A 13,034-nucleotide genomic window follows, 5' to 3' on the forward strand; every position below is an offset into this window, starting at 1 on the left:
AGTTCACTCTCATTCCTTGTCAAGTTAGAGCAGTTGGATCTTGGTGGCAATGACCTGGAAGTACTGGTAGGTGAGGGACTGTGGGGAGGGAACATGGGTGGTTGGTAGGGGCAGCACCCTGTACATTTGTGGAAGCAAGTGTTTTTCCATCTGAAACACAAAGAAATAGGTCCTGAAGTTGTCTGGGAAGATTGTGGTCTGCCCACCATGGCCTAGTCGTTGTCCCCATGATGTTTGCTTCATGTGTTTGTCCTGCACTTTGCTTCCCACTCTCCTGTTGCACAGCTCGCTCTGTTCTTTGCAAGCCCTTTTGCTCTGGGATGTTCTGCCTTGCTATCTAGCTGCCTTAGGATCTTTTCTTTCCGATTCTGAGACTCTCTGCTTGTTGCTCCCTTTCTCTTCTGTGTTGCTCTCTGCCACCATCTCTTTCTTCTTTACTTCTGCAGGCCAACTTTCTACCCTTCTCCTTTCTGATTCGAATTCTCCACTAGAAAGAGTGCAGGACCATTCCCTGTTGTTCCTGGCAGTGAAGTCGGCCAAGCATGGGGTGTGTGCCCTGGGATGGGGGTGCCACCATGGAGGGCTCTAAAGCCTACGAATGTTGAGAGCCAGAGCAGAACCTTGAACTCTTCTTAACATGCGGGGGCATCCAGCAGTGTTCTTTAATTCTGCAGCTGTGGATTAAGTTACTGAATCCTGCTCCTGATGTTCTGGAATGCTTTTTGGTGGAAAGCTACCTAAAATGGGAGACAAAGATGTTGGTGCAGCTCATTGTGCCCAAGGCTGCAACCTACTTGTGGGAACAGTTTTCTGGCACTTGAATTGCACCTCGGTGGTGCGTTAACTCCAAAACGAAATGATAATCAGTGTGTGCCTTGTTGGTGATTAGAAATACAGTGATGCAATGAACGGATGTCTGTCGTGGCTGATAGTGTTCATACATCATGTTGGAGTGGCCAGTGTTATCAAAATGCTTTCATTCAGGTCTGTGAGGAGATGTATTTCTTCTGAGAGACCCAAATCTCCAAAACCCTATCTAGCTCTTACCTTGCTGCTGCCAGACAATCCTTGCTGTTGTCTTCCATGTTTCCTGTTGGGAGCTTCTGCAGGCAGTATGCCAGCCCAGAGACCTCCAAACATATGTGCTGCGGCATCGTGGCATAGCAACATGTTAGCATCATAAATCGTTTGGTGAACGGTTTTAGGAGGTATGGAAGCTGTAACAGTGTCTGGCTTTGCAGAGGCTGAGTGTGATTTGGAGCATCCTAGAGCAGCCTCTCCCTTGCGGAAGGAGCTGACGTTATTGCTCTCCTGATCTGTTACAGCCAGATACTCTGGGAGCGTTGCCAAACCTGCGGGAGCTTTGGTTAGACCGGAACCAGCTCTCAACCCTGCCTCCAGTGAGTACCTGTTCAGGGCCGTTGCTTCACCGCTCCGCTCCTCCCTCCGCTGCTCCCTTGAGCCTATAGCATCTTCCTTTCTCATCCCAGGAACTGGGCAACCTGCGCCGCTTGGTCTGCCTGGACGTGTCGGAGAACAAGTTGGAGCAGTTGCCCAACGAGGTCAGTGGGCTGGTAGCACTGACAGACTTGCTGCTGTCGCAGAACCTGCTGGAGTGCATTCCCGATGGGATTGGTGAGTACTGCGGGATGGTCACCGGAGCAGAAGCCTGCATCTCCCCCAGAAGTGTTCCCGGAGGGCTCAGGCTCCCGTGCACAACAGGGTACTAGGGCTCACTGAGCGTAACCGCTGTAGGAGGCTGCGGGAGCAGCAGGTGATGTTGGTGAGCAGAACTCTATGGGACAAGCTCAGGTTCTTGATCCCATCACGCGTGGGTGAAAGCTGTGAATAGGACTGGTGAGGATGGAGGGTAGTGCCGGTGTTTCTACGCTGATAATCCTTGATAGGAGGCGGTTCAGCCAGATGAACACGGGACGTTATCTTGCTGCTGTGACGCAGTTCACACCTAGCTTGTTGCCCTGGCCAGGTCAGCTGAAGCAGCTCTCCATCCTGAAGGTGGACCAGAATCGGCTGACAGAGGTGACGGAGTCAATTGGAGACTGTGAAAATCTGTCAGAACTCATTTTGACAGAGAACATGCTGACAGTAAGTGTACATGTGGCTACCCCTGCCCCTCCTGTGCTGTTCAGTTCAGCTGCGCACCAGGGATCCTCTCCCATCTTCTGCTCTCCGAGCCAGACTCTTCAGCATGCTCTGACTACTGTGCTTGTAGCTGCTTTGCTTCACAGAGATTCACCCAGCTCAGGGCCTCCTCGTAAGACCCTGGTGGGAGCTGTTTTCTCTAAATAATTAGCTGAAAAGTTCTCTAGGATAGCCAGGATGGGTCAGTGCAGAAGCCCAATCAGTCTGATGGGAGCAGGACTGCATGAAAGGCTGCTTTTGGTCAGGGGTCATGCGGGAATGTGATCCAAAGTGGACCTGCTCTGAGCTGCTCGCAGTCTGATTGGTAAAACACAGATAATGGGAAGGGCCAGAGAAACAGAAAAATCTTTGCCGAGGGTCGTCTGAGTGTGCTGTGCTGAGGTGAGTAGTTTACATGGGCAACAAGCTGCGAACCTGCGGGGAAATCTGGCCCAAGGTTGAAGTGAGAACTGTACTGAAATCTTGTCTATTAGGAAAAAAAGGCAGCTTTTTTCAGAAGTAGAGGGGTTTATACCCGCTCTGCTGTTCTTATCTGGTATAACAACTCAGTCATCTCCTTCCTAGGCCTTACCAAAATCCCTCGGGAAGCTGACCAAGCTGACTAACTTGAATGTGGATCGGAACCGGCTGACGTCCCTTCCAGCCGAGATCGGAGGCTGTGCCAATCTGAACGTGCTGTCCTTGCGGGACAATCGCCTGGCGCTCCTGCCACCAGAGCTTGCCAACACCACCGAGCTCCACGTCCTGGACGTGGCAGGGAACAGGTAAAGAGTCGGTGGAGCGAACAGGCTTGTAGGGATGTTCCCGAGGAGGCTGGTGTGAGGGAGCAGCGCGGGCTGGGCACTGATGTGTCGTGGGAAGCGCTGTATCCGCGCTGATCCCAAGGGCACGGAAGCGTTTGGAGAGGCCCAAACTGGCAGCTTAGACCTCTGGAAAGGGGGAACATATCTCTTAGCCTTTGCCGTTAAGCCCTTCCCCGTTACAATTTGACGTAGAAGAGAACTGATGCGGAGGGGTGGGGGTGTTGTGCCATCTGCGCGTGCGGAACGGAGATCTGGGGGAATCCCTGTCCGCTGTCCTCCTGCCTTCCCCGTTTTGTAGTTTTGCGTAACCAGTTCTCGGGTAATCGGTGCCAGAGCCTTGCGACGTCTACCAGATTCTCCGCGACTGCAGGCGTGAAAAGCGGACCTGCCTCTGGATGAGCACGGTGTTCGTTCAGTCTCTCTGCCAGGCTGTCGCCAGTCTGCTGGAAATGCACCTCCTGCTACTCACACTCGCACTCACACTCGCACTCACTCGTCATCGCAACGTACACGCTCCAGAGTGGCTTTTGGTTTGATCTGTGCCTGTTCAGCCTTCAGCCCTCGGCAGTGGCGTCAAGTGAGCACCAGGCTCGCTGTCAGTTTTGTGTAAATACAAATGTTGTATTTTCTCGGTAAAAAGCAGTCCTTGCTCAAAAAGTCTCTCTCAGCCTGTAGCGTAGGGTGTGCTTTGGCTGTGACCCAGCCGTTGCTTGGTTGCAGGTGTCGGCGCTGCAGCAGGCACGCTTAGTGCTTGTTCTTCTGCTTCTCTCTCCAGCCAGTGCCAGCTCAACCTCCCCACTGTTTTACCAGTGTCACTGGGATTTTGCCAACATTTTTTGTGCTGCTTAGGTGTCTCACTGGGATTGTCAGCATTTATAGGCTGAATTATAAAATTCAGTCTGAATAGTGGACCGGTACAAAGCACAGCCTGAACGCCGCTCAGCAAAATATTGTTGCATACTAAAATTCTGTACTTTATGCAAGGACGGAGATTTTTTTTTTCCCCCTACAGATTTGTATGTGGTTCACCGGCTGCATCTGTATTTTGGTATACTGTTTTGGGGGTAGAGAAGGCAGGATTCCTGCCTGGTGCCATGTCACAGGCAGCAGCGTGATGGATTTGGGGCTCTGCTGTTCTGAAACCCTAGAATTCAGAGACTAGGTAGACTTTCATATTAAAAAAAAGAAAAAAGAAAAAACAAGCATGCAAACACCTGTAGTCTCGTCTGTAATCTTCTGCAGATTTTAGCTACGGTCCTGTTAGCTGAGGTTTGTGTTTCTAACAAAAGTTGAAAGCCGGCCAGACCTTCTGTTCGGAGCAGTAGTCCGTGAAAGCATCATCCTTTCTGCTTTCAACCCCCTCCTTGGAGTTCACTGTTTCCACGTTGCTGATGGAAGTTGTCCTCTGCTGAAGCCTGTGGTGGGTTTCTTGTGGGTTACTGGAGTCCAGTTTGTGGCTGTGGCAGAGCCACGTGCAGCTGCTTCCGGGCGCACAGGAGCGAGGGATCCCGCGGTGGCTCGAGCTGTCCTTCTCTGACACGGATGATGCAGTCTGGGGTTGCATGGAGGCTCCTTCGCAGCCCGAGAGGTTTAACCAGCAGTTCTCCTTTTCTCTTGCAGACTGCAGAACTTGCCATTTGCTTTGACAAATCTTAACCTGAAAGCGCTCTGGCTAGCAGAAAATCAGTCCCAGCCCATGCTGAAATTCCAGACAGAGGATGATGAAAAGACCGGAGAGAAAGTTCTTACTTGTTACCTGCTTCCCCAGCAGCCCTCTCCCAGCCTAGGTAAGAGGCCACGTTATGGATGCTGTCTGCCGTACCATGCACTCTGCAGAGTGCTGTAAAGAGGCCGCAGACTGTACTGGTCCAGGTTCCACTGCCTGGTCCCTTGGCCTCTCCTCAGGGTCACTTTCCTCCCTGCCTGGGTCTGTTCTTGATTACTGTGGTGGCTCTAACAGACCTAGTGTCCTGACGGGCTGTTGGCAGCTTTCTAGGGCAGAGATTAAGCAGAAACTGCTCCTCTGTCAGGTGGTGAAGATGCTGCAGCCTAGTCTTCAGGCATTCGGCTTCTGTACGTTGACCGAGTAGTTCATTGGCTGTAAAGTTTGCTTGACATGATGACGTTCCTGTGTCAGCACTTCTGATTTGTGCCTTAATCCTCCCTTTTTCCTTCAGTCCTTGGGTAAGGTGTGCTAAAACTGAACCCTCCAGGACCCTTTGTAGGGGCTATTGCGGATCTGGCAAGAGACGTACAAGAGATGACAAGATCTGGAGGCTTTGTCCTTTGTCCTTAGTGCCTCTGCAGCTCGATGGCCTTGGGCAAACATGATAGAAGTGTTCTAGCGAGATGGGAGCTGTCTTTTGTCCAAGCCCGCAACTCTGCTTATTCAGAAAGTAGCTCCCACTTTGTTTTCCTTCTCCCCAGAGAACCTTTTGCAGAACAGCGTGGATGAGAGCTGGACGGACACCAATTTAAACAGAGTCAGTGTGATTCAGTTCCTGGATGAGCCCAAAGTGGATGATGATGAGGAGTCTGGAGCTGAGAGAAGGGTAAGAAGAAGAATTTCTAGAGACTCGTTACCTTTCTGCAGAAGTGTGCGTGTAATCTGCATTTTATTTCTAGTACAAGGAGCCGTTATGGTGTTCCTCTTTCACAGCCCCTGTGCTATTGCTGCAGGCATGTGCTATGTTTTTGCAGTCCTGAGGGCGTTAGGCTCCCTGAGGAGACAAGCAAATATAAAAGAGATTTCCCCAAGAGCCTTTGTGCAGACCTAATATTGACGGCCATCCCGTGGGAGTTGAACTGTGGCTGCTCACCTCTCTGTGGAGCCCTTGGTATCCCAGAGATCCTCGTGGTCACAGCAGTCAGGACTGGATCGGAACTGGCCCCTCTGTGGGGACATGCAGCACCTCCAAACCTGAACCAGACAATCTCTAACCCTCCAGGCCTGGAACCAGATGCAGTCCCGTGCTGTGGAGTATCCTGTGACTAAGGTGGCTAAACTTTATAACTGTAGACAGAAAACCTAAAAGCATATGGCAGATCATTTTTCTTTAATTCCAGGTACAAAGGGCAGGATAAACGTTTCAGTTTGCAGCAAGCACTGTGTTGGTTTAAATGTCCTGCAGGATTTCTTGCTCTTTTCATCTTGTGGAGAGAGATGATCCTGAGATCTGAATCCTTCTAATAAAAGATACTCGGGCTGGTCTCAGTGCTGCATCTCTCCTTGTTGCATCTTGTCCATCTCTCCACTGAGATCTCTTTCCTGGTGATGTTTGGATTTTTTTTAATTGTTATTAATTTTAAAATGCTGAGTGTTTTTGACTCCTGTTGTGGGATGGACCCAGCTGAGTGTCAGAAGTTCTGCTGACACAAGAGTTTGTCAGGCATTTTAAGAAATGCCAGACAGATCGGGAAGTTCCACCTGTGTGTTCCTCTAGGGGTTTCTGGGTTGGCTGTGTCATGGCGTTTGCTAAGACTGAGGCACAACTTAAAACTTCCTGTCTGCGTAATTTCTAGTTCCTCTGTTAATGAGCTGGATAATGTCTGAGAGGAATATCTGAGAATCGTTATCTTCTTCCACATCTGTCCCCTTCCCAGCCGCGGGCTGTAGTAGAGGAGACCGGACCACATCCTGCAACGTGACGGTTCGGCTGGGTTCAGCTGGAGCTCTGTTGCTCTCATTTAAACTTGTCATTTGAGGTGACAGTTCAGTCCTGAGGCATGGTGCGTGCTGCTCTGGCTGTTGAGTCTCCTGCTCTGAGGGTTTTCCTTTGACAGGGCTTACAGCGCCGAGCAACCCCCCATCCCAGTGAGCTGAAGGTTATGAAGAAAGTGATTGAAGTCCGGCGCAATGAGATATGTGCTGCAAAGCCTGACGCGGAGCTGAATTCTCCCAACTCAGAAGTGAGTGGTGTTCACTGAGAAATAGGTAACCATAGGGCCACGCATAAAGCATCTGGAGAGCGGGGAGGCAGCGTTTGTAAGCTGGGCAGGAGGAACTTATTCTGGGGAAAGACTGGAATGAAGATTTGGTGGTAGCAGGGGTCACTGACAGAGCAAGAGGTTCAACCGGGATACAGAAAAGGGTATAAGGGGGATTGGGTGCATTAGTGCAGCTCTTATCACAGTACGGGGAGAGAAGAAGGAGGCTCTGATATTCTGAATAAAGAGTGATAGGAGTAGAGTTGGGGGGGTGTCTTGCTGCCCAGATGCTCCCAGTATTGACAATAAATGCCCACACAGATGAAGGAACTGGGGTGGACCTAGGTGAAAAGCAGCAGACTTGGCAGGGAAGGCGGTAGCCAGTCTGAAGCAAAAGGTGATTCTGTTGGCGCTGGATCATGTTCCACCTTGTGCCAGTCGCAATGCTCTGCTCCGTCTGCTGCTCTGGCTTTCGTCTTGGCTTTTACAACCTGTCGTCTTCCCAGGAGAAGAGACTGAGTGCCACGTCAAACCGCAGCGAGGACTCGCACCTCTCCAACAGCACTGCCTCTGCTGACTTTCGGGGAGAGGAGCAGGGAGAGGAGGGAGAGAGGAACTGGCCAAATGGGCAGGTGCCTGAGATGCAAGAGCTGGAGAAGGAGGCCAAGTCGAGAGCCGAAGAGGAGCGTAAAGAAGCAGCCGACCAAGAGGACGACGACGTCGAAGTGGAATACAATGAGGTAGGAGCTGCAGCAAGGTCATGATGAAAAAGCAGAAGGACCTGAAAGTTTCAGTGGAAATGATAAATGGGGGTGCAGAGTGAGCTGGCCATCACTGGGGGTAGGCGAAGCCCATGGATGCCCAAGTGCAAGTAGAGAATCAGGGAGGCTGTGGGAGCTGGGCGCATGGGAGACCAGGAAGGACAGCGTGGGAGCCAGGCAGGGACTGTGGGAAAATCAGGATTACGGGATTGAGTGTCCTCAGTCCTTGGAGCTGACAGGAGACATGTCTGGGCAAGGGATCTGATACAGAAAAAGACAATTGTGGTGAAAGTTGTAATGAGCGTTCCTGCATCTTCTGTAGCGTAAGAGCAGCAGCGCTGGCTTTGCCTGTGTTGGCGATGGAGGGGCAGCAGGTTTCTGTGCTGCCTCCAGGTATAGCTGTCATCTGAGGCTCACAGCCTTTGGGGGGCTTTGCCTTTGCAGCCCACTGTACACTTCGCTGAGGACACACTGATACGGAGTGACGATGAGGATGAGGATGAAGAACGACCGTTCCCAGTGGAGAAGCAGAGGCTTATCCGCAAGGACACACCCCATTATAAGAAACACTTTAAGATAACTAAACTGCCCAAGCCAGAGGCAGTGGTGGCACTCCTGCAGGGGCTGAACAGTGATGGGGTCCCCAAAGAGGAAGAGGAGTTAGGAGGCTGCAATAACAACACGGAGCCTGAGGATCAGGAGGAAGCGTGGGACGAGGATGACATAAAGAACGGAGCTTTATCCACTCAGCCGTCGGTGAAGGTAAGGTCTTGTGGGAGGGCTTCCAGATATCCCTTCGGCTGCTTGAGCTACCAGGTGTGGTGCCAGCGAAAATATTGGCAAGAGGCTGTAGCCCCTCAGGAGGGACGTGCTGAGGGTGGGAGCGCTGAAGTTCTGGGGCGGATACGGTTGTCCAGTCGCCTTGCTGCGTTGCTTATGTCTGACTCCTTTGCTGTGTCCAAATCCTTGCGCACTCCCCACTCGCGCGCGATGCTGTGCTCTGTGCTGCAAGAATAGTTCTTCTGTCTCACCGCTGACAGGTTCTTTTGTTCCTTTCAATCGACTCCTCGCTTACTGGGTGTTGCACCTCGTCGGCAAGCGGGTGAGCTGTGTCCCTGGGGAGAGTCTCCTCTCCTCAGGCTTGCGTTCCAGCTGCTCGCAGCTGCCCTTTCCGCTGCAGTGCTCCCCGGAGAGGAGCGGTCGATGAGAGCAGGAGGAAGCGTGCCACGCTGCCTGCACCGGTGCAGGTGCATTCCCATCATGTGTGCACTGGGTTTTGGGGGAATTTTGCCGTTTCCACGGTGAGCCTTTCTGGTCCTGCTGGGAGCTGATGAGTCCTTGGCTCTGCTCAGGTGAATCCCTACGCTTGACCAGCGACACATGGAGATTTTTGTTTGGGGAAAGATGCTCACAGCAGAACAGGAACGTGCTGATGAGGGACAGTGCATGAGGTCAGGCAGGTTCTTGTGGGAGTTGAAGTTGCTGATAATTCTGTGAGGTTACTTAACGGGCAGGGATAGGATGGGGCTGGATCTCCATCGTAGTACGACATCCACAGATCTCACGGATGAGATGTGGGTCTCCGAAACTGGTGGAAGATGCTGGAGTAATGGCTATTCTTGCTGGGTGCCCCTCTCTTCCCTCTCCTGGGCCACTGGGATCACTTCCACCCCACACGGGAGTTCGGATTGCACAGGGAAGGTTCTTGCACTCAGGTTTGCTTTGACCTTTTCCCTCCGTGGATGCTTGCCTTGCTCCGTCTGCAGTGGTACTTGCTCTCTAAGGGCCAGACATGCAGTTTCCTTGCTGTTCGTGAAGTTCTTCAGAGTAAAAATAAGTTGCTGCTGCTGCTTGTAAGAATGTATGAGGCCAGTTCGAGTCCTCTACATCAAAGACTGCCATTACTTGGGAAATATCCTGACCTAAAAGGCTTATTTTAGTTTGGGACTCGGAAGCAAGGATGCACTGCCCCATTGGCATCACCCACAAGGAGCTGAGACCGCAGGTTTGGTGTCTCGTTATCAAAAAGTGATCTTTGCTGTTTACGAAGGCTTCTGCCTGGAAATACCAGTTTTCCTCCTCTTGGGGCTGCTCCATGAGGCAGGTTTGCTCACTTGCCTCCTGAGCCGTGTTCCAGACAGGGCAGTGTGGGGAGCACTGTCCCCGTGGAGCAGTCTCAGGTGAGAAGCGCTGCACGTGTCGGAGAAGGAGATAGAACAAGGTGTGCAGGAGGCTGAATCCTTGAACCAGAGTGGAGTGGGGTTTTTTTGCTTTTTGTTTGTTTGTTTTTTTGCTAAGGCAGTTGTTGTTTGAGAGAAGTTCTGAGGTTTCCTGCGTTTGGGAGCAGAATCCTGTGGCATCTGCCAGGCTGCAGCGTCCCGGCAGAGCCTCTTCCCTCTGCAGGGCTGAGCAGAGCAGTTTGCCCTGGGATGGCCTCATTCCTGTGCAGCACCTGGGTGGCCCCGGAGGACCCTTCGTGGTTTCCTCCCGTGCTGCTCAGTCCTTCTTCTCCGGCGAGTGGCTGGGCACAGGGCGGGTAAAAGCAGCTCTTAGCGTGCAGCTGGCGAGCGTGGTGGTCACATCCTCAGAGCGCCCACGCAGACGAAATGCTGCCTTTAAGATGGGGCTTGCAGTGACCTGGGCTGAAGCGGGGGTCTGCCCCGGTGCCGTGCGGCCAGACCGGCTGGAGAGGTGTGCGTCTGCGTGTTGGGTGGTGGTGGTGGTGGTGGTGGTGGCGGGTTTGGTTTACGCTCCACTAATCCGCATGCCTCTTTGCTGGTTCCTGTCCTAACAGGGGGTGTCGTTTGATCAAGCCAATAATCTGCTGATTGAACCTGCTCGCATTGAGGAGGAAGAGGTCTGTACCATTCCCGCTGTTCTCTCCCTGCCGGAAATCATTCAGTCTGCTTGATTCGCTTCCCAGGCTCACCCGTGTCCTAGGGGGAACTCTGGTCTCTCTGGGTCAAGTGGCTTCCGGACCTGACTGATCACAAACACACGATGATGATTGTTTCTCCCCTTCTTTCACCTCCTTTCCCTGCCTTTCCGTTCCTGAGGCGAGAATGGCTGCTGCAGATCGAGATGGAGGAAATGCAGAAAACCAGAGGGAGGGCCGAGATGGGAATCTTACTTGCTGTACACTGAGGAAAGAGAAGGCGGAAGAAAATAGTGTGCACTGTCAGGGGTGACAGGTAGCTGAGAAGGAGCAGAGGCCTCAGGGATCTGCTAATTGCGGAGTTTGAGCTGCGGGGTAGGGAGGGGAATCTAGCTCAGGAGCCTGTGCCGTTGGACGGGAAGAGCGGACGGGAGCTGATGTTTCTTGCACCTCGTGCGGTTCCCCGTAGAAGCTTCTGAAGTCTGCACGTGCAGGACTTGGGGGTGTCACGAAGGGGCGGGTGGCACCGGCGGGATGTAAAGCCCCATCACGTGTACGGTGTTGTGTGTCACAGCGTGAAGTCCTGCGTCTTGCCGCCTTAGCCCGTCCTCTGACTGTGATTAACTTCTTGAACTCTTTCCCGGCCGTTGAGCGGGCTCGCCCGACCTCTGGGTGAGGGGACTGCCTGCCGGCACTGCTTCCAGGGAACCGCGGGAAGGAGGACGTTACCGGCAAGAGGCAGAGACTGTTGACGGTGCTCACTGCTTGCGGCGAGGACACTTCCTTCGCGACAGTGCCGTGGCGTCAGAGCCATGCGTTACAGCAAGGTGCTGGCCTGTCTTTGCTTCTCCCTCACGTGTGATGAGGAGACGTCCCTTTCCTGGTTTTGGAGCGAAACTTTCTGGGAGGGAGATGACGGAAATCCTTTCCGTTTCAGGCAAAGAGTGAACTGGCTCAGTTGTGGTCCACTCTTAATGTGTTGTGGAGATTCGTCCACCTCCTTAGCTGTAGATCATTGCAGAACATGTCCATGTTTCTTGCATTTCTCTTTCGCGTAGCTTTTCTATCGCCAGTAACCAAAGCTCAGTACAGCCAGGTGCTTCCTGCTTCCTTCGTTTGGGAGCTCACTGCTCTTGGGGACTGGAGCATCTCCCGCATGAGGAAAGGCTGGGTGACCTGGGACCGTTCACCCTGGAGGGGAATGTTTCTTGCTAGTGCCTATAAATATCTGAAGGGAGGGTGCAAAGAGGATGGCACCAGACTCTTCTCAGCGGTGCCAGTGACAGGACAAGAGGCATTGGCCCAAACCGAACACGGGAAGTTCCTTCTGAATCTAGGGGAAACCTTTTCCACTGTGTCTGTTACAGCTACGCCAAAGGCCGTTTGCCTGAGCAAGCTCTGCAAGGCCGTTGCAGAGTGGAGCACCTGGTGCCTCCTCACCAGTGCTGTGTCAGTTCATAGTGCTGCTCTTACGTTCCTTGTATAGTTTTATACAGCTCTTAGAGGGAAGGAACTACTGATTGTGTGTTCTTTAAGTCTAAGCCAGAATCCTGAGCCAAAGATTGACCTCAGTAGAGCAGAGATGGAGACATGCACCTGATTTCTATCAGCACCCCAACTTCAGGGTGTGGGGACCGGGTGCTGTGCATGCAACGGGTGTTTCCCAGTCTCCTCTGACTGTTAGTGCAATGGGGTTCTAGTGCAGGGGAAGGAATAATTTTGTTAAAGCATAGGAGTAACTGATAAGATGCTTGGATGCCATGGCTGACCGTCTTCCCAATGTGTTGCCTCAGTCTCCATCTCTAGTACAGAAATGGCTGTGTCTGGGTTGTAGGGAGGCTTCTGCAAGGCAAAAGAAGTGTATCAGGCTGCTGTTTGAAGGCATGAAGTTGCACCTGAAATCTTCTTGGTTTCAGAGAGTTCTCAAAGAAATAGAGCGTCCAGCAAGAGCTACTACGTGGATTGACGATGATAGGGGGAAGTGGGTCCCAAGCTCTGTTTAAGTGACTTAGGTTTCTTCGTCTGAGATAAGGACTGATGTCATCCTTCTGGTTTTGCCCAGACTTAGCCTGTCTTCTGCAGAGCACAGTGAAAATAAGAGACATGAAGAAATCTGCGGTGGCAAAACTTGTGCTGGTGGAGGAGCTTTATAGGTTTTTCTTCTCCCGTGGGGCTTTCGCACATTGCACAAGGCCATCCAGAGAAGATGCGCTGGCAATTTCCCTTCCTAGAAAGAAGCTAGACTGCTCTTAGAGGTTCAGAGCTCCTTGACTTGCTTCCTTGCCAGAGGGCGAAAAAAATGCTGTCACCTTCCTCTGCTCAGATGTGAAATCCTGTCACTGTAAAGTCAGGAGCAAGTCTCGCCTTGTCGAAATTGCTCAGAAATGCCACCATTTATGTTTGAATGCAAGCCTCGTGCTGATCACCACAACTGTTAGTGGCCAGAAGTGGACAGTGACAGCACAGTTTGGTCCTGAAACATCCAAGGCTAAAGGGATTCAACTT

At 52.1% G+C, this 13,034-nt stretch overlaps 1 protein-coding gene across 31 annotated transcripts in view; it reads left to right on the forward strand.

Annotated features, from left to right (window-relative positions):
* Positions 1-13,034, forward strand: part of SCRIB (scribble planar cell polarity protein) — a 106,947-nt gene that overhangs the window by 24,966 nt on the left and 68,947 nt on the right. For 29 of the 31 annotated variants that reach the window (XM_064508027.1, XM_064508013.1, XM_064508014.1 and 26 more), the window contains exons 6-16: positions 3-66; positions 1,326-1,400; positions 1,491-1,635; positions 1,988-2,106; positions 2,728-2,927; positions 4,587-4,753; positions 5,394-5,518; positions 6,750-6,875; positions 7,400-7,633; positions 8,099-8,416; positions 10,449-10,511. In XM_064508027.1, coding sequence (XP_064364097.1) covers positions 3-66; positions 1,326-1,400; positions 1,491-1,635; positions 1,988-2,106; positions 2,728-2,927; positions 4,587-4,753; positions 5,394-5,518; positions 6,750-6,875; positions 7,400-7,633; positions 8,099-8,416; positions 10,449-10,511 — 1,636 coding nt within the window. The remainder of the gene's footprint in view (positions 1-2; positions 67-1,325; positions 1,401-1,490; positions 1,636-1,987; positions 2,107-2,727; positions 2,928-4,586; positions 4,754-5,393; positions 5,519-6,749; positions 6,876-7,399; positions 7,634-8,098; positions 8,417-10,448; positions 10,512-13,034) is intronic. The other 2 variants (XM_064508019.1, XM_064508026.1) reach the window with 1 other exon arrangement.

The sequence above is a fragment of the Dromaius novaehollandiae genome, chromosome 2 (genome assembly GCF_036370855.1).
Source record: "Dromaius novaehollandiae isolate bDroNov1 chromosome 2, bDroNov1.hap1, whole genome shotgun sequence".
Taxonomy (NCBI): domain Eukaryota; kingdom Metazoa; phylum Chordata; class Aves; order Casuariiformes; family Dromaiidae; genus Dromaius; species Dromaius novaehollandiae.